The 26648-nt window shown below is 38.9% G+C and overlaps 2 protein-coding genes across 2 annotated transcripts in view; both read left to right on the top strand.

Annotated features, from left to right (window-relative positions):
* LOC128616295 (uncharacterized) overlaps positions 1-15456 on the top strand; it is a 33465-nt gene extending 18009 nt beyond the window's left edge. The window contains 9 exon segments of the mRNA XM_053638870.1: positions 606-671; positions 1214-1280; positions 5002-5149; positions 5254-5361; positions 5461-5571; positions 6961-7232; positions 7883-7950; positions 8079-8269; positions 11579-15456. Of these exon segments, the coding sequence (XP_053494845.1) occupies positions 606-671; positions 1214-1280; positions 5002-5149; positions 5254-5361; positions 5461-5571; positions 6961-7232; positions 7883-7950; positions 8079-8269; positions 11579-13023 (2476 nt within the window). The 3' untranslated portion in view covers positions 13024-15456.
* An 84-nt stretch (positions 15457-15540) lies between these two features.
* LOC128615629 (zinc finger protein 850-like) overlaps positions 15541-26648 on the top strand; it is a 48616-nt gene continuing 37508 nt past the window's right edge. The window contains exons 1-8 of the mRNA XM_053637856.1: positions 15541-15703; positions 20594-20660; positions 21672-21819; positions 22353-22460; positions 22560-22670; positions 23723-23994; positions 24641-24708; positions 24837-25027. Of these exons, the coding sequence (XP_053493831.1) occupies positions 20604-20660; positions 21672-21819; positions 22353-22460; positions 22560-22670; positions 23723-23994; positions 24641-24708; positions 24837-25027 (955 nt within the window). The 5' untranslated portion in view covers positions 15541-15703; positions 20594-20603. The remainder of the gene's footprint in view (positions 15704-20593; positions 20661-21671; positions 21820-22352; positions 22461-22559; positions 22671-23722; positions 23995-24640; positions 24709-24836; positions 25028-26648) is intronic.

The raw sequence follows: 26648 nt of genomic DNA, 5'->3' as shown, positions 1-26648 counted from the left end.
TGTTGTTTGTCTGGAGAGCTGAGCTTTCTGACACAACTACTCGTTTATGCGTTAAAATTATATCACAGTATTGCAATTAGACTAGATCAGGTTAACATTAAACCCTCGGCATTGTGTTTGTATTTACGGCTTTAAATCCCGTTCTGCTTTAAAGCCCACGGTGAGTTACACTTTAGCTTGCTAAATTAGCTGCTCGGCTAACAGTAGTGGTTAAGTACCAAATTGATTTCTACTTGCTGTGTAAGTGCACTACATAGGGTAATAACACGACGGCTTCTAAACCCTATCTAGTGCTCTATATGTCCATTGGAGAGCCATGTGAGATTCAGCCTAGGTGGAGTCGGTTCAGCTAGCTGATTTATAAACACTGACTGGCTTATTTATGTTTCTTCATTTATTTATTGACTTATTTGGAAATATTGACTACTAACGAGTCGATGTGTTTTTAAATCTGCACTAACAGCTATTATGAATGTTTCGGACTCATTGTGTAGGATGGGAATTCCAGCCCTTTTCAGTGAATCGGATCATTTGGCTCAGCTCACCAATAAGTGTCGACTCTTTTGGCTCATTGCCTGTTTCTAACCCTGTGTTACACCACTAAGTGAAGGGTGTTGGTTGTGGGCGTGGCCTGTCCAGTGTTTGTGGTGTTTTCAGTTCCATAGAGAAAGGCAAGTACCTATATATAGCTTTTAAAGCCAACTAGTTAAACACAAATTAAATAATGCATTAATCAGTGTAAAACCTGGTTGTTGATTTACATGTTATGTACTGGACTCCGTATTAACTTTGTCCTGTGATTAGCAAATAAAGCTAACTGTATACTAGCTGCATAAACTCACCAGAGGCACCAACGATCTCTGCTAGTACTTTCCAAGCTTTACTTTTCTTTGTAATGTAATAAAGAAAAATCTCATGATAAGCTGAAACCACGGTTATACATTTTTCTTACAATTTTGTACCTCAAGGAAAATTATGTCCTGCAAGTAAGGACTGAAGTTGCTGGTTCACATGTTGTTTTTCACTGAAATTGCATACATATGCTTTCAACATTCACCTAAATTAGCTGATTCAAAGAACTGACATGTTCGAGTCTCTCATTTGTTTTTAAATTAAACCATATGCTTGGCACAACTTGTGTTAATTTATTAAACATTCTGAAATTGATCTTGTGAATATTTTACCCAATTAATTTGCTATTACAACCCTTTAGGCTTCTTATAATGAAATCAGCAGAAGCCAGTCCATCCTGTGAGACTCCTGCTGTTACACCTTCACAGGTAAAGTCTGTGTATATGTGTATATATAATAATTTACACTGGGAAATTGTTCACTAGATCAGAATACACATTTTTATATGGGATATGAATGACAGTTATTGCTTATTAAAGAACATGTTCAACTGTTATTGCATGTTTCTGTTGTGTTCATTTTCTGTTTGTTAAAACAGATTGAAGTGCTGCACACTGTCACTAATTGGATTTTTTTTACTCAGCTCATCACCTATTTTTGTAACCTCTCTCTGTTTAAGCTTTAACACTGTAATATATCTTTCTAAGAAACAACAATTAGGATATTTGTTCTTTTTGCATCCAACCCCCTTTGATTTGATCAGATTTGTCTGAATAACAAAAAAATCCTCCTCAAGATTGCGGACCATTTCAAAATTGACATGGTAGAGGAATGTATCCCACAGATACAACATTTCAACGTATTTGGATCAATGGCAGATTTTAAGTTCATTTTTGTCGTTTTCCACAAATGATCATTGTAGAGAAAAATCCATCATGCAGACTTTATGGATTCTGGAGACTTTTTTGTTCCCAATGAGCAACAAGGCATGCATACCAACATTTTGGGCTGTCAGAGTAGAAATGCCATTATTTTGAATGTGTCAACTTTGAAGCGTGACCTTCTAGTGTCCAGAAAATTATAGCAAACGAATGGAAACCTACTAGGTAATTAAAATTTGTGTCTTAGAACTGTGTAGTAAGCTAAAAATGTAACTGGTAAGAGAATACTTTATTTGTTTACTGATTCTTTTAGACGGACATAATTTTGCATAATTTTACAGACATATTTAGGCAGGAAACTCGTGACGAATGGGAGTTACGTGGATATTTGTATGTGGGTGTGGGAGTTGCGTGTATATGAGTGTGTAAGTAAACATAATTTAACATAATCTTTACATTTGTGTGGTATGAGTGTGTCATTGTGGGAACAGATCTATGAGGAGGAAGCTTGTGATTAAAGCAGAAAGTATGCTTTACTTTTTACACATATGCTCGGAACAGCGTACGTGTGACACAAATTTCGTCATCAACGGAGTACGTGCGGACTGTCTCTAACCCCGCACACTTTGTATGCGCTGGTCGCACATGCGCATTTAATTCTTATGCACTATTTAGTTGTACCACAAGGTGGCAACAGTGACCCACGGCTGTTGATTCTCAAGGTAGTTGAAGAAAAAATGGAAGAGACAGAAACGAGTGCAGGTTAGAAAGTACCTTTTTAAAAAAATTGTATAATGTGTTTGTAATTGTATTTGTATAATTTAGTCTTAAATTGTATAAGGATTGGTATATGGTTGCTAATCATGGCAAGAGATTGCCCAAGCATTGTTCTTCGTGTTGCTGCGATCTTCCTTGTTATCGTCCTTCACACCAGAAGACCTGCTTTACTGCTCGGTACTGACTCTTGGTACTCTGGGGGGCTTATCACTTTAGGAAGTTACGCATGTATGTATGTGTGTATGGGAATGAAGGGGTTTTTATAATTATGATAATTGAGATCATTATAATTGATGATAATTCCGATTATTACTGATTATCTTTGACCGCTAAAACAAATAAATAAATAAACTAACCTTAGAAGAAACTTCAATTTTCAGCAGGACAGTCGTCCAAACACAAGGCCAAAGCAATGCAGGAGTGGCTAAGAACAAAAAGGTGAATGTTCTTCAGTGACCAAGTTAAAGTCCAGATCTGAATCCCACTAAGAATCTCTAACACTGTTTGAAAATTTCAGTCAACATTCAATCACTCTGAAGAATCTAGAGCAAACCAGCATTCCTCATTTCAACCTCTTATAAATAATGCTGACAAATCACAAATGTTGCTACAGAACCTATGCACTGAGTAGAAATTAAAGTAAATATTGAAATTCTAAAATCAGACCAGTCTTATATATTTTATTGACATACTTTCCTGCTAGATTGCAAATTATACTGCTAGTCTACCATTCATATTAATACAGTATCTCACAAAAGTGAGTACACCCCTCACATTTTTGTAAATATTTGATTATATCTTTTAATGTGACAACACTGAAGAAATGACACTTTGCTACAATGTAAAGTAGTGAGAGTACAGCTTGTGTAAGAGTGTAAATTTGCTGTCCCCTCAAAATAACTCAACACACAGCCATTAATGTCTAAACTGCTGGCAACAAAAGTGAGTACACCCCTAAGTGAAAATGTCCAAATTGGGCCCAATTAGCCATTTTCCCTCCCCAGTGTCATGTGACTTGTTAGTGTTACAAGGTCTCGGGTGTGAATGGGGAGCAGGTGTGTTAAATTTGGTGTCATCGCTCTCACACTCCCTCATACTGGTCACTGGAAGTTCAACATGGCACCTCATGGCAAAGAACTCTCTGAGGATCTGAAAAAAAGAATTGTTGCTCTACATAAAGATGGCCTAGGCTATAAGAAGATTGCCAAGACCCTGACACTGAGCTGCAGCACGGCGCCCAAGACCATACAGCGGTTTAACAGGACAGGTTCCCCTCAGAACAGGCCTCGCCATGGTCGACCAAAGAAGTTGAGTGCATGTGCTCAGCATCATATCCAGAGGTTGTCTTTGGGAAATAGACGTATGAGTGCTGCCAGCATTGCTGCAGAGGTTGAAGGGGTGGGCGGTCAGCCTGTCAGTGCTCAGACCATACGCCACACACTGCATCAAATTGGTCTGCATGGCTGTCGTCCCAGAAGGAAGCCTCTTCTAAAGATGATTCACAAGAAAGCCTGCAAACAGTTTGCTGAAGACAAGCAGACTAAGGACATGGATTACTGGAACCATGTCCTGTGGTCTGATGAGACCAAGATAAACTTATTTGGTTCAGATGGTGTCAAGCGTGTGTGGCAGCAACCAGGTGAGGAGTACAAAGACAAGTGTGTCTTGCCTACAGTCAAGCATGGTGGTGGGAGTGTCATGGTCTGGGGCTGCATGAGTGCTGCCGGCACTGGGGAGCTACAGTTCATTGAGGGAACCATGAATGCCAACATGTACTGTGACATACTGAAGCAGAGTATGAACAGTATGCAGTATTCCAGCATGATAACGACCCCAAACACACCTCTGAGACGACCACTGCCTTGCTAAAGAAGCTGAGGGTGAAGGTGATGGACTGGCCAAGCATGTCTCCAGACCTAAACCCTATTGAGCATCTGTGGGGCATCCTCAAATGGAAGGTGGAGGAAAACAAGGTCTCTAACATCCACCAGCTCCGTGATGTTGTCATGGAGGAGTGGAAGAGGACTCCAGTGGCACCCTGTGAAGCTCTGGTGAACTCCATGCCCAAGAGGGTTAAGGCAGTGCTAGAAAATAATTGTGGCCACACAAAATGTTGACACTTTGGGCCCAATTTGTACATTTTCACTTAGGGGTGTACTCACTTTTGTTGCCAACGGTTTAGACATTAATGGCTGTGTGTTGGGTTATTTTGAGGGGACAGCAAATTTACACTGTTACACAAGCTGTACACTCACTACTTTACATTGTAGCAAAGTGTCATTTCTTTAGTGTTGTCACATGAAAAGATATAATCAAATATTTACAAAAATGTGAGGGGTGTACTCACTTTTGTGAGATACTGTATATACAAGTCTGTTTTGAGGTGTGAGTCAGAAAAGTTTACAAACCTTACCACCAATTTCATAAAAATTATTTGTTAAATGTGTATTATGTACAATGTAGGTATTATTGTCCTTTGGTCTGACTTTAGCTGTGCAAGGCTGTACAGACAAAAACTTCTGTGACTTCAGCTGGAGGGTCATCAAGCTCTGTGGGTCACTTCAGCCCTGAGGACCAACTGAATGGAGGATTTCAAAAGAAGGCTATAAAAGAAGAACCTGAAGATGATAACTACCACTGTAATGCAATTCCTTATAGGCAACTTAAACATTTTACTTTTCTTCTAATTGTTGTATTTTATAAATGTAACCTATTTATATTAATTAAATTGATGAAACTTCAGCTGGCAAGACATCAAGCTGTGTGGGACGTGTCACCTCTGTGGACCAACATAATGAAGGATTTCATATAAAGCTTGTAAAAGATGAACCTGAAGATGGAGATTACTTGTGTAAGGCAACAGGTCACACTGTTCTATCTAACCTTTTAGTCTAACTAGTTTTTATTTGTGGTTCATCTTCTCACATCTTTTCAAATAATGAAACTTTAGGTGGCGAGACATCAAGCTGTGTGGTTCACCTGACCATTGTGGACCAAAAGATGGAAGGATTCCAAGAACAACCTTTAAAAGAAGAAGAAACTACTGAAGATGACTGTCTCTGTAAGACAACAGGACTTATTAGATGTTCAGCTTCGGTCTAAAATTCTGCCTAGACTTTCAGTCTGAGGCCCCATCTACAAGTAAAAGGATATTTTTGAAAATAATAATAAAAACAATAATAATAACAATATTAATGCTACATTTTGTTCATAACACACTTTTTCATTGACCCAAGACACTTACAAAAGTTAACACAGAGTTATACACAGATATATATAAGCAAAAGAAAAAACCTGGAGAGGAAAACAGAAAAGAAAAAACATACAGCTGGAATGAGCTAAGTTGCAGAAATATAATGCTTGATCACAGAGCTGTGAAGCTTGGAAGGGAACACAGAAAGGAGGCCAGATGTGGAAGACCTAAGAGGATGGTTTGTGTGGATGGGGTAGGTTTCACAAGTAGTAGAGAGCATTTTACCCTCGGTTTTCAATATATATATATATATATATTATATATATATATATATATATATATATATATATATATATATATATATATATATATATATATATATATACACACACAGTTAAATCTTAAATATTAAACAGTCACAGTTACACAGTTATATCTTAATACTGTTAACAAAAAAAGACGGATCATAAAAACCCCATGTTTTTTATTTAGTTCTGTCCTGTATAAGCTATTTCACATAACAGATGTTTACATATAGTCCACAAGACAAGATAATAGCTAAATTTATTTTAAAAAATTACCCCGTTTCAAAAGTTTACATACCCCTGATTCTTAATACTTTGTGTCATTACCTGGATGATCAGTGACTGCTTTTCTGTTTTGTGATGGTTCATGAGTCTGTTGTTTGTCCTGAGCAGTTAAACTGCCCACTGTTCTTCAGAAAAATTCTCCAAGTCCTGCACATTCTTTGCTTTTCCAGTATCTTCTGCATATTTGACACCTTTCCAACAGTGGCTATATGATGATGAGATCCATCTTTTCACACTAAGGACAACTGAGGGACTCGAACACAACTATTACATAAGGTCAGGGTTGTTGTTGGCCAAAAGTTCTAAAAGGAAAAATGACAAATACGGGCATTCATATTTTTGCAGATGGACAGTGAGGTGGAACTACTGCTTCTGGTTTAATATAATTACAAAGTGTTCTTTCGTGTTTTATCCAAAATCTCCATTCGCAGTGCACAGAGAAAAACTGTTTTCAGAAATATCTGTATACATGTGGATGGGGCTTAACTGAGTCTAATTTGTGACCAAACACAAATTTCACACTGAAAATCACTTTACAATTGAATACACATAATCTTACATCTCAGACATAAACACCTAGAAGAATGGGTCAATTAAGAGTTAATCATAAATTCCTCTTGGACCTGTGTGATTTTGTATGTTTACTTCCTTTGTTCTGTCCTTCTAGACTGTGAGTATTGTAGTTCTTTCTTCATCAACAAGTGTGAAATACACGGTCCAGCTCTCTTCCTCCCTGATACCCCTGTTCCAATGGGGGTTACAGATCGAGCCAGACAAACCCTTCCCCCTGGTCTAGAGGTTCAGAAATCTGGTATTCCTGATGCAGGCCTGGGAGTGTTTAATAAGGGGGATACTGTTCCACTTGGTGCCCACTTTGGGCCTTACCAGGGAGACCTGGTAGACAGAGAAGAAGCCATGGCGAGTAGCTACTCTTGGGTGGTGAGTTAGTTTCCTAACAAGCAATTAAGTATAAATATATAACATTCAATCATATTGAGAGAAAATGAAGAACTTATCTGATCTTTTACATGTGATGCGACAACAGAACACCAACTCTCAGCTTAAACATTCAACAGTGACTTGTTGTGTTTTTCTCAATGGTGTAAACTATGTTAAAAGAGGCAATGATTATAAATTGTTTGTTTCCCTTAGTCTGCGTTATCTGAAGTAGCCTACCATATGTTATTATACTATGTTAGCTACCATGTTTTGCATAGTCAGTTTCTGGGCAACCAGAATATGGGACTAGGCGGCACTTTGGAGCTTTTACTTGCCCAGTGGTGTAGGTAATAAATGCATCAATTCTCCAACCCTGTAATGCTATTGGAACTGATTTTGGAGTTTGTTCTCATCCACATTCTTTTGTTTTAATAGTGACTTATTTATAACTTGTCTACTAGTCCAACTCAGCCTTTTCACAGAAAAGAAAACTAAATACTATACAGAATTTATGTAACAGTCTGGCCAAACAGATCAATTTAGCCTTTATAGTGTGTGTATTATGTGAATATTATTTGCCTAGACTATCATGATTGTTGCTTTCTTAATTTGAAGACATTGTTAACATTAATACATTTTTTTTTTTGCAGATTTGCAAGAGCAGGCAGTTTGAGAAATATGTAGATGCTAAGAGAGTGACCCATGCGAATTGGATGAGGTGAGGATTACATTACTGAATCTGTGGGCTGAGTTTTTGTTTAGAATGGTTTGACTTTTGTGTTGCTGCACACTGTGGCCTTTTTGTGATTTTTATTCCTGTGTTGTCTCTTTTCCTCATCTCCTCAGATATGTTAATTGTGCTCATAATAATGAAGAGACTAATCTGGTGGCATTCCAGTATCAAGGGGAGATTTTCTACCGTTGCTGTCGACCCATCAAACCAAGGCAGGAGCTTTTGGTGTGGTATGAAGAGAAGTACGCTAAGGATCTTGGCATCACTTTCAACTCCATCTGGGACAAAAAGTGCTCCGTAAGAGGTAATGTCAAAACATTACATTTTTAACACTTATTGTGTCTTTTCTTTCATTTAAAACCGAAGAGTATTATGGCTTTTTTTCTGCCTGTTACAACTTATCCACCAAGTTATCGAGCTTGGTGTGTGATATCATTGTAAATCAGTAAACTGTTGTGCAAGGTTTTCCCCAATAGAAACTGAAAATAACTGAATTAATATATCACAAGAGGCAGTGTGAAATGGACAGCATGCATCTTGTGCACCTAAAAAAGGAAATCTTACAAATATGTAAGTTCTAGGGCCGCTGGTTGCCTGATAACCTAGTCACTTACTTCCTAACACACTTACAACGATCAGCCATAACATTAAAACCACCTGCCTAATGTTGTCTAGATCCCCCTTGTGCCACCAAAACATGTCTGAGCCTTCGAGGCATGGACTCCACAAGACCTCTGAAGGTGTGCTGTGGTATCGGGCAGCAAGACGTTCGCAGCAGATCCTTTAAGTCATGTAAGTTGCAAGGTGGGGCCTCCGTGGATCAGACTTGTTTGTCCAGCACATCGCACAGATGCTTGACTGGATTGAGATCTGGGGACTTTGGAGGCCAAATCAACTCTTCGTCATGTTCTTCAAACCATTCCTGAACAGTTTTTGGAGAATGGCAGGGAGCATTATCCTGCTGAAAGAGGCCACTGCCATTAGAGAATACCGTTGCCATGAAAAGGTGTACGTGGTCTGCAACAATGTTTAGGTAGGTGTACATGTCAAAGTAACACCAACATGAATGCCAGGCCCCAAGGTTTTCCAGCAGAACATTGCCAAGAATGTCACACTGCCTCCGCTGGCTTACCTTCTTCCCATAATGCATCTTGCTGCTATACTGTATCTTCCCCAGGTAAGCGACACACATGCACCTGGCCATCCACATGATGTAAAAGAAAATCCATTCCATTGCTCCATGGTCCAGTTCTGATGCTCACATGCCCATTGTAGGAGCTTTCGGTGGTGGACAGCATGGGTACTCTGACTGGTTTGCAGCTACACAGCCCCATACTGTGATGCACTGTGGGTTCTGACTCCTTTCTATCAGAGCCAGCATGAATTTTTTCATCAATTTGTGCTACAGTAGCACTTCTGGGATCAGTCCAGACAGGTTCTCCTTCACTCCCCACGTGCATCAATGAGCTTTGGGAGCCCATGACCATGTTGCCAGTTCACTGGTTGTCCTTTCTGCCATTTTTGGTTGCCATTATTGCATAGCATGAACAGCCCACAAGACTTGGCATTTTGGAGATACGCTGACCCGGTTATCTAGCCATCACAATCTGGCCCTTGTCAAAGTCTCTCAGATCCTTAAGCTTGCCCATTTTTCTGATTCTAACACATAAACTTTGAGAACTGACTGTTCACTTGCTGCCTAATATGTCCCACCTCTTGACAGGTGCCATATATAATCAATGTTATTCACTTCACCTGTTGGTGGTTTTAATGTTATGACTGATCGGTGTGCCAGCTTGGGTTCTGAGTGGTACAACTTAAGGCTTGAAGAACCTGCTGAATGATGGTTCAAAGGTTAATTAAACTAAAAAGAAGACAGTTCTTGATTAAATAGGTATTCCCCCACCTGGGCCAGTTCTTGTTAGAAGCATCTTTGGCTGCAATTACAGATGCAAATGCTCTGGGATATGCCAGAGATTCTCAATCAGATTCTTGGTTTTGACTGCACCATTCAAACACATGAGGTTACCATTATCATGTTTTACGGTGGGCATGGTGTTCTCAGGGTGAACATTGAAGTTTGTGCCAAGTTTAGGTTTAATTTAGACAAGTGGACCTGAAATAACTTATGACTTTACTAGAGGTTTGGATCCATGTAAAAAAAAAAAAAAGTATTTGTAGAAAAATTGTATTCATAATTCAATACATGCTACATGCATACATACAGTTGCAATCAAAATTATTCAACCCCCATTGCAAATCCTATTGTCAAAATTTACAGATTTTCAGCTGTTTGCAATGAACAAATCAAACAAAATTAATTGAAATAGTTCAACGCAACGAATACTTCAAGTGATTTCCCCAAATTCAACTGAAAATGCAACTTATAATGACTTTCAAAATCATTGAGCCCCTTCATGGCAAGCATATTTAGTACTTATTAGAGCACCCTTTTGCTGTTATGACCTGCTGCAAATGAGATGCATAGCTAGACACCAGCTTCTGGCAGTGTTCCTGAGGAATCTTATCCCATTCCTCATGAGCAATGGTTCAGTAATGTTCTTGGGTTTGCGTGCTGAAACCGCCTTCTTCAAATCCCACCAGAGATTTTCTATGGGGTTCAAGTCAGGTGACTGTGATGGCCCTGTAGAATCTTCCAGGACTTCTTCTGCAACCAAGCCTTGGTGGAATTTGAGGTATACTTGGGATCACTGTCCTGTTGGAAGGTCCAGTGACGCCCAAGCTTCAGCTTCCTCACAGATGGCATGATGTTTTCTCCTAGGATTTCCTGATACTTCAATGAATCCATCTTGCCTTCCACACGCTGCAGGTTTCTAGTGCCTGAGGATGCAAAGCAGCCCCAGAGCATCACCACCATGCTCGACTGTGGACAGAGTGTTCTTTCTTCATTGTTCTTCCTCAGATATACCGCTGATCCATCATGCTGAAAAGCTCCATCGCTCCACAGAACAGAATCCCAAAACTTCTGTGGACTATTTATATGATTTTGAGCGATTTTTCTTGTGCTTTTGAGTCAGTAGTGGTGAACGTCTTGGAGTTCTGGCATGGAAACCTTCTGCGTTTAGTACACTCCTTACTGTGCTCTCTGAAACCTCAGTGCCTGTTGCCACCAAGTCATGCTGCAGGTCTTTTGCAGTCACTCGAGGGTTTTTCACAACCTGCCTTCTCAGAAATCTGGTTGCAGCCATTGATACTGTCCTTTTTCTGCCCTGTCCAGGTATTTCATTAATTTTCTGCCCCTAGCCAGTTCAGGTATTTCATGTGTTCCAGCTCAAGCACACCTGGTGCAACTTATGAAGCCCTTGATTAGTTACATCAGGTGTGCTTGAGACAACACCTGCTTTGCATATTTGTGCTGTTGTGAGTGATTTCTTGTCAGGTGTTGAATAATTTTGAGACTGGAGAAGTCATTATAAGTTGCATTTTCAGTTGAATTTGGGGAAACCACTTGAAGCGTTCATTGTATTGAACTAGTCCAACTGCTTTTGTTTGATTTGTTCATTGCAAACAGCAATAATTCTTTACATGTGGATAGGTCCTAACAACCAAGTTTTGTTTAACATTGCATTTTTCTATTCATTTTGTGTTCCAGAAACGAGCGGTTGTCCATTGAAAGGTTTCTCTTGCTCATTGTGTTCACTTTTCTATAAGTCACAAATTGACCTTCACGAACATATTAAGAGATGCCACAATGAGGAAAATACGAGCATGCTGAAATCAGAAGAAATTACACATGAAACTCCAAAAACCACAAGAATCTCTGCATGTAAGCAAACACTCACTGGTCCTCGCGTTGTTAAGACTTCTCACAGACTGAAAGAAACTTACTACTGCCCACAGTGTGGGAAACGTTTTGCTGGACGGTTTCATCTGAAACAACACCAGCGCATTCACACAGGAGAAAAACCGTTTCACTGCTCACAGTGTGGGAAGCGTTTCGCTCGACAGAGTCATCTTCAAGCACATCAAACCATTCACACAGGAGACAAACTGTATCCATGCTCACAGTGTGGGAAACGTTTTAATCGAAAGAGTACGCTCCAACAGCACAGACGCATTCACACAGGAGAGAAGCCGTATCACTGTTCAGACTGCGGGAAGAGGTTCACTTACCAGAATGCACTCCAACGCCACCAGCGTGTTCATACTGGAGAAAAGCCCTATACCTGCTCAGAGTGTGGGAAGAGGTTTACTTACCGGAATGCACTCCAACGGCATCAGCGCGTTCATACTGGAGAAAAACCATACATCTGCTCAGAGTGTGGGAAGAGTTTTAGCCAATCAAATTCTCTCCAAATCCATCAGCTCATTCACACAGGAGAGAAGCCATATCCCTGCTCACAGTGTGGGAAGGTTTTTCTTCAACAGAATACTCTGCAAATACACCAGCGCATCCACACAGGAGAGAAGCCATTTCACTGTGGACAGTGTGGGAAGAGTTTTAATCAAGAAAATACTCTCCAGCGGCACCAGCGCACTCATACAGGAGAGAGGCCATACTACTGCTCACAGTGTGGGAAGACTTTTGCTCGACAGTGTAATCTCAAACGGCATGAACACATTCACACTGGAGAGAAGCCGTATCAATGCTCACAGTGTGGAAAACATTTTAATAGAGAGAGTACTCTCCAACGGCACCAGCACACTCACACTGGACAGAAGCTGTGTATCTGCTCACAGTGTGGCAAGAGTTTTACACGACAGAGTAATCTCAAAATACATCAGCAAATTCACACTGAAGAGAAGCAGTAGCACTGCTCACAATGTGGGAAGAGTTTCACTCACCAGATTACTCTACAAAATATCACCAGTGCATTCATACAGCAGAGAAGCCATATATCTGCTCACAGTGTGAGAAGAGTTTTATTTGATTATGTCATCTCCATCACCAGAGCGTTCACCCAGGGAAAATGTCGTGTTGCTCCTGAAATTTGGTTCAGGCTCCAGACACATCTTCACCTTTCCAGAGGAGAAAATCCATGTCACTGCTCGAAGAGAAGAGTTTTTCTTACTCAAATACAAGTTAAGACACTGTAAAGAGCTGTCAGCATGTGGTACAAAAACAAAGTAGAAACAAAAAGAATTGTGTTCAAATCATTTGCATAATTTTTTTAGCAATTGTAACCTTGTTGAATATCAGCTATTACTATCAAGTAGTTACATCAACTGTATTTAATGGTTTTTGTATTTGTTGTGGTTTACTAAATAGAAAACATTAATTACACTTGACTTGTATATTAAACAAAAAATTGGATATAAAGGACCGTATTAATATGAAGATTAGTTTGGCTAAATTATCACTTAATTTATTCTTTTTTTTTTTTTAAATAATCTTGTGTTGACTGTGTGCTTTTCTTATTATATTACCTCCCCAAAAGAGTTTTTGTAGACTGATGGTATTCTGTGACCTAGTGAACCATTTTCAAGATGTAATTTGATAGCAGCTTTACATAAATATATCAATTCTAGATATAAATGTATAAATTTATTCCCAGTAAGGAAGCCAGAGGTGCTGGTGATAACGAAAGACTCCTAAATCCTCCTAGATCAGGCCTAAATCATGAAGGTGTTATTTCTATGCAAGTATGAGCCTAACTGCTGACCTTTCCTAGGTTCTTGGAGATAAAGGGGAGATTTGATATTGACCTACAGTTAGACGGGTGAAGCGAGGTTGGGTTTTTAATCAGGGGTTTGATTACTGTGAGTTTAAAGGATTTAGTTTCCTCTAAGGGAGGAACTGCTTATTTTTAAGATGGTTGATTGTCTGTTTGAGGAAATGTATAGGTAAGGGATCTGGTGTACAAGTTGATTTTGATGAGGAAAATAGTGTAATTGGTTCGGTCTGTTTGACTTGGAGTGTAACATTCGAATTGCTTTACGGATGCGTTTTATTGCTTTCGACATAGTTTGTTAGGAAATTGTATGAGGTACGCATACTTCTCTGTAAAAAACAAATCAGAACTGTAAAGTGGACCATCCATCCATCCGTCTTCTACCGCTTACTCCTTCAGGGTCGCGGGGGAACCTGGAGCCTATCCCAGGGAGCATCGGGCACAAGGCGGGATACACCCTGGACAGGGTGCCAGTCCATCACAGGGCACCTGTAAAGTGGACCTCATGGAGAAAAAGATTAACTGCTTTGGATAAAAGCGTCTGCTAAGTGAATAAATGTAAATGTGAATTAACCATGTCCAGAACATAATACAAAATGCTTGATAAAACTTCACAACTAGACAAAGACATTAAATGGTAAATAAAGACAGACTAATCAAGGGCTAAAGGCAAAAACATTTGGGACTCATTTATAAACTGTATGCACACAGTAATTTGCTTAAACTCTTTTCTTGTCCATGAGGATGTGCACAAATGTATGTACATTACTGAATATTCATATGCAGAAAAGTCTAGCGGTGGAAAAGTGTAATCACAAGTAAACTGAATGTGAGGAGTTTTTCGAAATATAAGTCGGCAATAGTAGGTACACATGTAGCCATTTTATTCTTCGTGCCCACCGTCTCAGATCACAATGTGAGAAGGGTTCTGTAGAAGGTAAATAGCATGAAGGCTGCTGGCCGTAATGGTATCTACAGCTGCATTCTGAAATTCTCCACTGACCAGGCAGCCATGGTGTTTACCAATCTTTAATACATCTCTAGCCTAGTCTGTGATCTTGCCACATGCTTCAAGCAGGCCGTTGTCCCTGTGCCTCAGAACAACAAACCATCATGCCTGAATGATCGTCATGACCCTGACCTTCATGTTGATGAAATGCTTCAAAAAGCCAGTGATGGACTACAAATGCTCCTGCCTTCCCAATGAGACTACAATACTTGATGCAGGAAATTCGTCAGTAAACGAGTGACATTACTATTTAGGCATGTTTCTTAATGTCTAATGTGTGATTTGGAACACATTGAATTCTCCTTGAATGTTTGGTCGCCTTGCAGCTGTCAGATTTGACTGTGTGGTGGAGAAGGCTGTAGAGAACCCAAATTCAATATGCTCCTATAAGAGGGTGAAACTTTCATCCAGCAACCATTTTTTAAAAAATGTTTTACCATTCAGATAAATTATATCTTATCACTACATCATGAACAATGGTCGTGGAGCTCCACATGTCCTGCACATTTGATTGTTTTCCCAGCTCTAACACCCACTTCAACTTAGGAAAGGAAGCAGAGAAAACACATTTAACAGGTGCAGGAGAGAGTATTCTCCAAGATCAAGGTAGGGTAACTGTGCTGTAACATAGAGCTGATGTTGAGAATCATGTGGAGCGATTATAAGAAGAAAGCTCTCCGGTTGCTCGCATTAGTTAATGTGAAGTCAGAATTCCTTGACGCTCAAACACTGAACTCATTTAAAGATTTGCCAAATTCCGCGGGATACTTTCGCCTTAGCCCCGACAAGTTCTCTCAGCGACTGAGATGAATTTAGTTTCTGTTTCTCTTTAACCATAATATTTATATTTCCAACAGGTGGTGTAATTACAGAAGTCTCCAATAGGTGGCGGTGTTCCGTCTACTCCTGCCTTATAGACTTAATAGACGAAGAAGAAGCTGTTTGTCTGGAGAGCTGAGCTTTCTGACACAACTACTCGTTTATGCGTTAAAATTATATCACAGTATTGCAATTAGACTAGATCAGGTTAACATTAAACCCTCGGCATTGTGTCTGTATTTACGGCTTTAAATCCCGTTCTGCTTTAAAGCCCACGGTGAGTTACACTTTAGCTTGCTAAATTAGCTGCTCGGCTAACAGTAGTGGTTAAGTACCAAATTGATTTCTACTTGCTGTGTAAGTGCACTACATAGGGTAATAACACGACGGCTTCTAAACCCTATCTAGTGCTCTATATGTCCATTGGAGAGCCATGTGAGATTCAGCCTAGGTGGAGTCGGTTCAGCTAGCTGATTTATAAACACTGACTGGTTGTTTATGTTTCTTGATTTATTTATTTACTTATTTGGATATATTGACTACTAACGAGTCGATGTGTTTTTAAATCTGCACTAACAGCTATTATGAATGTTTCGGATTCATAGTGTAGGATGGGAATTCCAGCCCTTTCAAGTGAGTCGGATCATTTGGCTCAGCTCACCAATAAGAGTCGACTCTTTTGGCTCATTGCCTGTTTCTAACCATGTTACACCAGGAAGTTAAAGGTGTTGGTTGTGGGCGTGGCCTGCCCAGTGTTTGTGGTGTTTTTCAGTTCCATAGAGAAAGGCTAGTACCTATATATAGCTTTTAAAGCACTGGAATAAAGTCAGCTTGACGTTTTGGACGTTCGATATTCGCAGATATGCGGAAATTAAGGGACCGTCTATAAAGTTACATACGACATTGTTAAACACTTTTCTAACTTCAGTAGCATTTGAAGGGAATCACATACCTTTTAGATGTTAGATAATTAACAAAATAAGCTATTAAATCATATATAAAAATTGCCATGTATTTCACTACAGAATGGGCCCATACACAAAATATACCATAATTTAAAGCTCAATAGCATTTGAAGGGAATGACCTACTGTCATGAAGCCAAATGTAAAGTGTTCATCTAGGTCAGGTAGAAATGACATCATTAAAACTTTCAAGACAGCAGCGAGTCCTAGCACGGAAATAATCCACAACTTCTGATCAAGCCGATTCAAGCATTCAACCATGCTGCGATTCATTTTCTTTAGATCGACACCAATCAGAATCCACCATTCAACAGTACCGTGGTTCTTTTAATTATTTCATTAATAGGACATCTATTTGTTGAAGAAAACCATTAAATCCAGTATGGGTTAAATGGTTTTCTTCAACAAATTTTTCTTAACATGGAGTGGCTGTGGATCAGGTGGTAGAGTGGGTTGTCCACTAATCGTAGGGTTGGTGGTTCGATTCCCAGCCCGCATGACTCCACATGCCGAAGTGTCCTTGGGCAAGACACTGAACCCCAAGTTGCTCCCGATGGCAAGTTAGCGCCTTGCATGGCAGCTCTGTTACCGTGAGTGTGTGTGTGAATGGGTGAATGATACACAGTGTAAAGCGCTTTGGATAAAAGCATTATATAAGTGTGACATTTACCATTTTAACAAATAGATGTCCTATTAATGAAATAATTAAAAGAACCGATGATACACGAATGTTTTAATATTTCAAACATTTTTATTTGTTTTCTTTTAATTTATTTATGTACATGTTTAGATTGTGGATGGGAGCCAAAGGAATTCTAAATTATTTACATAGGCAGCACTTCCAGTGTGGGGCTCATAAATGTCAGATCGCATACGCCAAAAGATTGGTATGAGAAAATCACTAAACCAACTGTCTGGATTTATTACTTTTTATAGCGTCATACTTAATTTGTATAGAATTAAGAAAGTCACATTTGACATGTTTCTTGTCACTGAAATTGCAGCCATATGTATGGAGTTAAATTTGCCAAACTAAACAAATAAATATACCATTTCGCAAACAAACACAATCTTCTTTTCAAAGGAGAACTTGACTCTCAAACAGAACGCGATTTTCTCAGAAATGCAGGTAAGCAACTTCCTCTTCCAAACCAACAGATGGTGCTATCTGTGAATTTACACTAGTCTGAGAAGCATTACAACATGCATTACATTACACCACAATAGAGTGCAGTAAATAGTGTTTTTTTTATTGAACTTTATTTATTTTATTATTTTTTATTTATTTTTTATCGAACTTTTTATGCAAATAGTATATACAGCTTTCAATCATACACATACGACACACAAACTATAATCTGAAGCAGTTATATATGCATAAACAGTAACAGTAGCTACTGCCAAGAACAAGAAGAAAAAAAGGAAAAAATACACACGTGTGTGTGTGTGTGTGTATATATATATATATATATATATATATATATATATATATATATATATATATATATATATATATATATATCTCAAAGATAAGAAAAAACACTTGGGCCTATTAATCACAGCACATTAAAGATCTCATCATAGCATAGTACTGACCTCAAGGATTTAATTAATTACTCCATTTCAGGTAAAAAAGAATTCCACAACCCTAGATCATTTTTTAAGAAACATTTGCTTGTGACTGTAAAATTCTGCCACATGAATAAAGATTCAACCTATCGTCTAGCACCTTGTTTTTATTTTTATTTTTTTAATTTATGCTTAAATTACACTGAGGGAAAAAAGTATTTGATCCCCTGCTGATTTTGTACGTTTGCCCACTGACAAAGAAATGATCAGTCTATAATTTTAATGGTAGATTTATTTGAACAGTGAGAGACAGAATAACAACAAGAAAATCCAGAAAAACGCATGTCAAAAATGTTATAAATTGATTTGCATTTTAATGAGGGAAATAAGTATTTGACCCCTCTGCAAAACATGACTTAGTACTTGATGGCAAAACCCTTGTTGGCAATCACAGAGGTCAGATGTTTCTTGTAGTTGGCCACCAGGTTTGCACACATCTCAGGAGGGATTTTGTCTCACTCCTCTTTGCAGATCTTCTCCAAGTCATTAAGGTTTCGAGGCTGATGTTTGGCAACTCGAACCTTCAGCTCCCTCCACAGATTTTCTATGGGATTAAGGTCTGGAGACTGGCTAGGCCACTCCAGGAACTTAATGTGCTTCTTCTTGAGCCACTCCTTTGTTGCCTTGGCCGTGTGTTTTGGGTCATTGTCATGCTGGAATACCCATCCACGACCCATTTTCAATGCCCTGGCTGAGGGAAGGAGGTTCTCACCCAAGATTTGACGGTACATGGCCCCGTCCATCGTCCCTTTGATGTGGTGAAGTTGTCCTGTCCCCTTAGCAGAAAAACACCCCCAAAGCATAATGTTTCCACCTCCATGTTTGACGGTGGGGATGGTGTTCTTGGGGTCATAGGCAGCATTCCTCCTCCTCCAAACACGGCGAGTTGAGTTGATGCCAAAGAGCTCCATTTTGGTCTCATCTGACCACAACACTTTCACCCAGTTGTCCTCTGAATCATTCAGATGTTCATTGGCAAACTTCAGACGGGCATGTATATGTGCTTTCTTGAGCAGCGGACCTTGCGGGCGCTGCAGGATTTCAGTCCTTCACGGCGTAGTGTGTTACCAATTGTTTTCTTGGTGACTATGGTCCCAGCTGCCTTGAGATCATTGACAAGATCCTCCCGTGTAGTTCTGGGCTGATTCCTCACTGTTCTCATGATCGTTACAACTCCACGAGGTGAGATCTTGCATGGAGCCCCAGGCCGAGGGAGATTGACAGTTCTTTTGTGTTTCTTCCATTTGCGAATAATCGCACCAACTGTTGTCACCTTCTCACCAAGCTGCTTGGCAATGGTCCAAGCCCATTCCAGACTTGTGTAGGTCTACAATCTTGTCCCTGACATCCTTGGAGAGCTCTTTGGTCTTGGCCATGGTAGAGAGTTTGGAATCTGATTGATTGACTGCTTCTGTGGACAGGTGTCTTTTATACAGGTAACAAGCTGAGATTAGGAGCACTCCCTTTAAGACTGTGCTCCTAATCTCAGCTCGTTACCTGTATAAAAGACACCTGGGAGCCAGAAATCTTTCTGATTGAGAGGGGGTCAAATACTTATTTCCCTCATTAAAATGCAAATCAATTTATAACATTTTTGACATGCGTTTTTCTGGATTTTCTTGTTGTTATTCTGTCTCTCACTGTTCAAATAAATCTACCATTAAAATTATAGACTGATCATTTCTTTGTCAGTGGGCAAACGTACAAAATCAGCAGGGGATCAAATACTTTTTTCCCTCACTGTATAACTTAATTTTAGACAAACAGTAATTATTCAATTCGCTCAAAAAAAAATAAGAAGTTCTTTTCATGAAAAGAACAAATGTCTCAGGTTTTCACTCTCACCGTTAAAAAAGGTACATGTATCAGTTACATCACAGTATCTTGATAATAGTGCGTTGCATGGGTAGATTTTTTGCAGGATTCTAAAATGAACTTCCTTGATTTTATTTGGTCTGCAATACTTATATGGGAACAACCAAGTTTTTTTTTAATCTATCAATGAGACAGATCCAAAAAAAAACTTCTCTTGGGACAATTGGCGAATAAACTTGTTATTGTCATAGAATAAAAACATGAAAATATCTTGAGCTTGTGTTAATCACAGACCTTATTTCAGGATTTATTAAAAAAACAAACAAACAAACAAAACACTATTTACTGCACTCTAATGTGCTGTAATGTAATGTAATGCATGTTGTAATGCTTCTCCCGGGAGACTAGTGTAAATTGCCCAGTAGCGCCATTTGTTGGTTTGGAAGAGGAAGTTGCTTAGCTGCATTTGTGATTAAATCAAGCCGACACATTTGTGAGGAGTTTTCCTTTGCAAAGCAGATTGTGTTTGTTTGCGAAGTGGTATATTTATTTGTTTAGCTTTGGCACAAATTTAACTCCATACATATGCGTTCAACATTCACCAAAATTAGCTGGCTCAAAGAACTGACATGTTCGAGACTCTCATTTGTTTTTAAATTAAACCATATGCTTGGCACAACTTTGTGTTAATTTATTAAACATTCTGAAATTGATATTGTTAATATTTTACCCAATTAATTTGCTATTACAACCCTTTAGGCTTCTTATAATGAAATCAGCAGAAGCCAGTCCATCCTGTGAGACTCCTGCTGTTACACCTTCACAGGTAAAGTCTGTATATGTAATAATAATTTACACTGGGAAATTGTTCACTAGATCAATTTGTGTTAAAAACAGATTGAAGTGCTGTCACTAATTGGATAATTTTTTTACGCAGCTCATCACCTATCGTTGTAACCTCTCACTATTTAAGCTTTCACACCATAATATATCTTTCTAAGAAACAACAATTAGGGCATTTGTTCTTTTTGTATTCAATCCTTTTTAATTTGATCAGATTTGTCTGACTAACAAGTAAAACATGTATTTTTCTGTCAGGAAACTCATGTTCTCTTACAGTGAATTTTCAATGTCAAAATTAATTATTGGTCAGCAAGTATTATAAAGAAAAAGTAGGAAGTTACACATGTATGTATGTGTGTATGGGAATGAAGGGGTTTTTATAATTAAGATAATTGAGATCATTATAATTGATGATAATTCCGATTATTACTGATTACCTTTGACTGCTAAAACAAATAAATAAATAAACCAACCTTAGAAGAAACTTCAATTTTCAGCAGGACAGTGGTCCAAACACAAGGCCAAAGCAATGCAGGAGTGGCTAAGAACAAAAAGGTGAATGTTCTTCAGTGACCAAGTTAAAGTCCAGATCTGAATCCCACTGAGAATCTCTAACACTGTTTGAAAATTTTAGTCAACATTCCACCACTCTGAAGAATCTAGAACAAACCAGCATTCTCATTTCAATCTCTTATAAATAATGCTGACAAATCGCAAATGTATGCTGTTGCTACAGAACCTATGCACTGAGTAGAAATTAAAGTAAATACTGAAAGTCTAAAATCAGACCAGTCTTTTATATTTTATTGACATACTTTCCTGCTAGATTGCAAATTATACTGCTAGTCTACCATTCATATTAATATATACAAGTCTGTTTTATAAGGCATGAGTCAGAAAAGTTTACAAACCTTACCACCGATTTCATAAAGATTGTTGGTTAAATGTGTATTATGTACAGTGTATTTGTTATTGTTCTTTGGTCTGACTTTAGCTGTGCAAGGCTGTACAGACAAAAACTTCTGTGACTTCAGCTGGAGGGTCAACAAGCTCTGTGGATCACTTCAGCCCTGAGGACCAACTGAATGGAGGATTTCAGGAGAAGGTTATAAAAGAAGAACCTGAAGATGATGACTACCACTGTAAGGAAAGAGGATAAATAACACTATGTAAACATTTTTACTCAAGATATTGACATTTAAATTTAAATGATGAAACTACAGGTGGAGCGATATTGAATTCTGTAAGACAGGTCACCCCTGTGGACCAACAGCAGGAAGTATCAGGAGTGTTTGAAAGAAGAATACTCGAAATATGAAAATTATATCTATAATACAGTGCACATTAGAATATAGACTGTTTTTAAAGGCTGTGATGCATCAAGCATCACATTTGTTGCAAAAATATAGCTCTCAACAGATCACCTGAATAAGAGAAACGCTGCTCTTTTGTTTTTGTTGGACACAATAGAAAATCTATAGATGATGGTTGGCTTGATGTGTCCCTGCATTTTGTAAGAAAAAAAAAGTCTAATTAGGCTTCAATTGTGACTGTAAGTCCATCACATATTTACAAATGCAGTTCCTTATAGGCAACCTAAACATTTACTTTTCCTCTTATTTTTGTATTTTATAAATATAACCTATTTATATTAATTAAATTGATGAAACTTCAGCTGGCAAGACATCAAGCTGTGTGGGACGTGTCACCTCTGTGGACCAACAGAATGAAGGATTTCATATAAAGCTTGTAAAAGATGAACCTGAAGATAGAGATTACTTGTGTAAGGCAACAGGTCACACTGTTCTATCTAACCTTTTAGTCTAACTAGTTTTTATTTGTGGTTCACCTTCTCACATCTTTTCAAATAATGAAACTTTAGGTGGTGACACATCAAGCTGTGTGGTTCACCTGACCATTGTGGACCAACAGATGGAAGGATTCCAAGAACAATCTTTAAAAGAAGAAGAAACTACTGAAGATGACTATCTCTGTACGACAACAGGACTTACTAGATGTTCAGCTTCGGTCTAAAATTCTGCCTAGACTTTCAGTCTGAGTCCCCATCTACAAGTAAAAGGATATTTTTGAAAATAATAATAAAAACAATAATAATAACAATAATAATGCTACATTTTGTTCATAACACACTTTTTCATTGACCCAAGACACTTACAAAAGTTAACACAGAGTTATACACAGATATACATAAGCAAAAGAAAAAACCTGGAGAGGAAAACAGAAAACAAAACATACAGCCGGAATGAGCTAAGTTGCAGAAATATAACACTTGATCACAGAGCTGCGAAGGTTGGAAGGGGACACAGAAAGGAGGCCAGATGTGGAAGACCTAAGAGTACAGTATGGTTTGTGTGGATGGGGTAGGTTTCACAAGTAGGAGAGAGCAATGTTATTTAGAGTTTTTATCCATAGTTTTTTAAAAATATATATATTTTTTTCCCACACAGCGTGTTTGAAAATATCTCCATTCACATGAAACTGCAAGAACAATCTGAAATCCCTCACTTGAGAATGCCTCAAGAGTAAAGAAAAGACCTGCATATGGAGCAGTATAGAAGGAGAAATGCAGAAAAACACCAGCATGACCCCATGTCATTCATTCATTCTATTTAGTAACTGCTTAATCTAATCCTGGTCAGGGTTGCTGTTGGCCAAAAGTTCTAAAAGGAAAAATTACAAATATGAGCATTCATAGTTTGCAGATGGACAGTGAGGTGGAACTACTGCTTCTGGTTTAATATAATTACAAAGTGTTCTTTCGTGTTTTATCCAAAATCTCCATTCGCAGTGCACAGAGAAAAACTGTTTTCAGAAATATCTGTATACATGTGGATGGGGCTTAACTGAGTCTAATTTGTGACCAAACACAAATGTCACACTGGAAATCACTTTACAATTAAATACACATAATCTTACATCTCAGACATAAACACCTAGAAGAATGGGTCAATTAAGAGTTAATCATAAATTCCTCTTTGACCTGTGTGATATTGTATGGTTACTTCCTTTGTTCTGTCCTTCTAGACTGTGAGTATTGTAGTTCTTTCTTCATCAACAAGTGTGAAATACACGGTCCAGCTCTCTTCCTCCCTGATACCCCTGTTCCAATGGGGGTTTCAGATCGAGCCAGACAAACCCTTCCCCCTGGTCTAGAGGTTCAGAAATCTGGTATTCCTGATGCAGGCCTGGGAGTGTTTAATAAGGGGGATACTGTTCCACTTGGTGCCCACTTTGGGCCTTACCAGGGAGACCTGGTAGACAGAGAAGAAGCCATGGCGAGTAGCTACTCTTGGGTGGTGAGTTAATTTCCTAACAAGCAATTAAGTGTAAATATATAACATTCAATCATATTGAGAGAAAATGAAGAACTTATCTGATCTTTTACATGTGATGTGACAACAGAACACCAACTCTCAGCTTAAACATTCAACAGTGACTTGTTGTGTTTTTCTCAATGGTGTAAACTATGTTAAAAGAGGCAATGATTATAAATTGTTTGTTTCCCTTAGTCTGCGTTATCTGAAGTAGCCTACCATATGTTATTATACTATGTTAGCTACCATGTTTTGCATAGTCAGTTTCTGGGCAACCAGAATATGGGACTAGGCGGCACTTTGGAGCTTTTACTTGCCCAGTGGTGTAGGTAATAAATGCATCAATTCTCCAACCCTGTAATGCCATTGGAACTGATTTTGGAGTTTGTTCTCATCCACATTCTTTTGTTTTAATAGTGACTTATTTATAACTTGTCTACTAGTCCAACTCAGCCTTTTCACAGAAAAGAAAACTAAATACTATACAGAATTTATGTAACAGTCTGGGCAAACAGATCAATTTAGCCTTTATAGTGTGTGTATTATGTGAATATTATTTGCCTAGAATATCATGATTGTTGCTTTCTTAATTTGATGACGCTGTTAACATAAATTTTTTTTTTTGCAGATTTACAAGAGCAGGCATTTTGAGAAATATATAGATGCTAAGAGAGTGACCCATGCGAATTGGATGAGGTGAGGATTACATTACTGAATCTGTGGGCTGAGTTTTTGTTTAGAATGGTTTGACTTTTGTGTTGCTGCACACTGTGGCCTTTTTGTGATTTTTATTCCTGTGTTGTCTCTTTTCCTCATCTAACCAGATATGTTAATTGTGCTCATAATAATGAAGAGACTAATCTGGTGGCATTGCAGTATCAAGGGGAGATTTTCTACCGTTGCTGTCGACCCATCAAACCAAGGCAGGAGCTTTTGGTGTGGTATGAAGAGAAGTACGCTAAGGATCTTGGCGTCACTTTCAACTCCATCTGGGACAAAAAGTGCTCCGTAAGAGGTAATGCAAAACATTACATTTTTAACACTTATTGTGTCTTTTCTTTCATTTAAAACCGAAGAGTATTATGGCTTTTTTTCTGCCTGTTACAACTTATCCACCAAGTTATCGAGCTTGGTGTGTGATATCATTGTAAATCAGTAAACTGTGTAGTACACTTCCTAATACGCTTACACCGATCAGCCATAATATTAAACCAACCTGCCTAATATTGTGTAGATCCCCTTTGTGCCACCAAAATAGCTCTGACCCGTCAAGGCATGGACTCCACAAGACCTCTGAAGGTGTTCTGGGGTATCGGGCACCAAGATGTTAGCAGCAGATCCTTTAAGTCCTGTAAGTTGCGAGGTGGGGCCTCCATGGGTGGAACTTCTTTGTCCAGAACATCGCACAGACGCTCAACCGGATTGAGATCTGGCGAATTTGGAGGCCAAGTCAGCTCCTTGAACTCTTCGTCATATTCTTCAAACAGTTCCTGAGCAATGTTTGCAGTGTGTCTGGGAGCATTATCCTGCTGAATGAGACCACTGTCATTAGGGAATACCATTGCCATGAAGGGGTGTACTTGGTCTGCAACAATGTTTAGGTAGGTGGTACGTGTCAAAGTAACATTCACTTCGAATGCCAGGACTCAAGGTTTCCCAGCAGAACTTTGCCCAGGGCATCACACTGCATCTGCCGGCTTGTCTTCTTCCAATAGTGCATCCTGGTGCCATCTTTTCCCCAGGTAAGCGACTCACATGCACCCAGCCGTCCACATGATGTAAAAGAAAATGTGATTAATTAGACCAGGCCACCTTCTTTCATTGCTCCATGGTCCAGTTCTGATGCCAACGTTTCCATTGTAGGTGTTTCGGTGGTGTACAGGGGGTCAGCATGGGCACAGCAAACTGTGATGCGCTGTGTGTTCTGATTCCTTTCTATCAGAGCCAGCATGAACTTTTTCAGCAGTTTGTGCTACAGGACCTCTTCTGTGGGATTGGACCAGACGGGCTAGCCTTTGACCCCCACGTGCATCAGTGAGCTTTGGATGCACATGACCTTGTCACCAGTTAACTGGTTGTCTTTCCCTGGACCATGTTTGGTAGGTACTAACCACTGCATACCGGGAACACCCCACAAGACCTGCAGTTTTGGAGATGCTCTGACCCAGTCGTCTTGCCATCACAATCTGGCCCTTGACAAAGTCTCTCAGATCCGTCCGCTTGCCCATTTTTCCTGATATACCACCCCTTGACAGGTGCCATATATAATCAATTTTATTCATTTCACCTGTCAGTGGTTTTAATGTTATAAAATTAAAGGTTAATTAAACAAAAAAGAAGGCAGTTGTTGGTTGCATAGGTATTCACCCACCTGGGCCAGTTCTTGTTAGAAGCATGTTTGGCTGCAATTACAGATGCATGAGCTCTGGGATATGCCACAGATTCTCAATCAGATTCTTGGTTTTGACTGCACAATTCAAACATATGATGCTACCATTATCATGTTTTACAGTGGGCATGGTGTTCTCAGGGTGAACATAGAAGTTTGTGCCAAGTTTAGGTTTAATTTAGACATTAGACAATTTATTTCACATTTGCTGAGTTTTCAGCATACGACTCTTATGACTTTACTAGAG

This window comes from Ictalurus furcatus, chromosome 12, assembly GCF_023375685.1.
Source record: "Ictalurus furcatus strain D&B chromosome 12, Billie_1.0, whole genome shotgun sequence".
NCBI classification, from domain to species: Eukaryota; Metazoa; Chordata; class Actinopteri; order Siluriformes; family Ictaluridae; genus Ictalurus; species Ictalurus furcatus.
The sequence above is the reverse complement of the archived record's forward strand: the minus strand, read 5'-3'. Positions and strand labels throughout refer to the sequence as shown.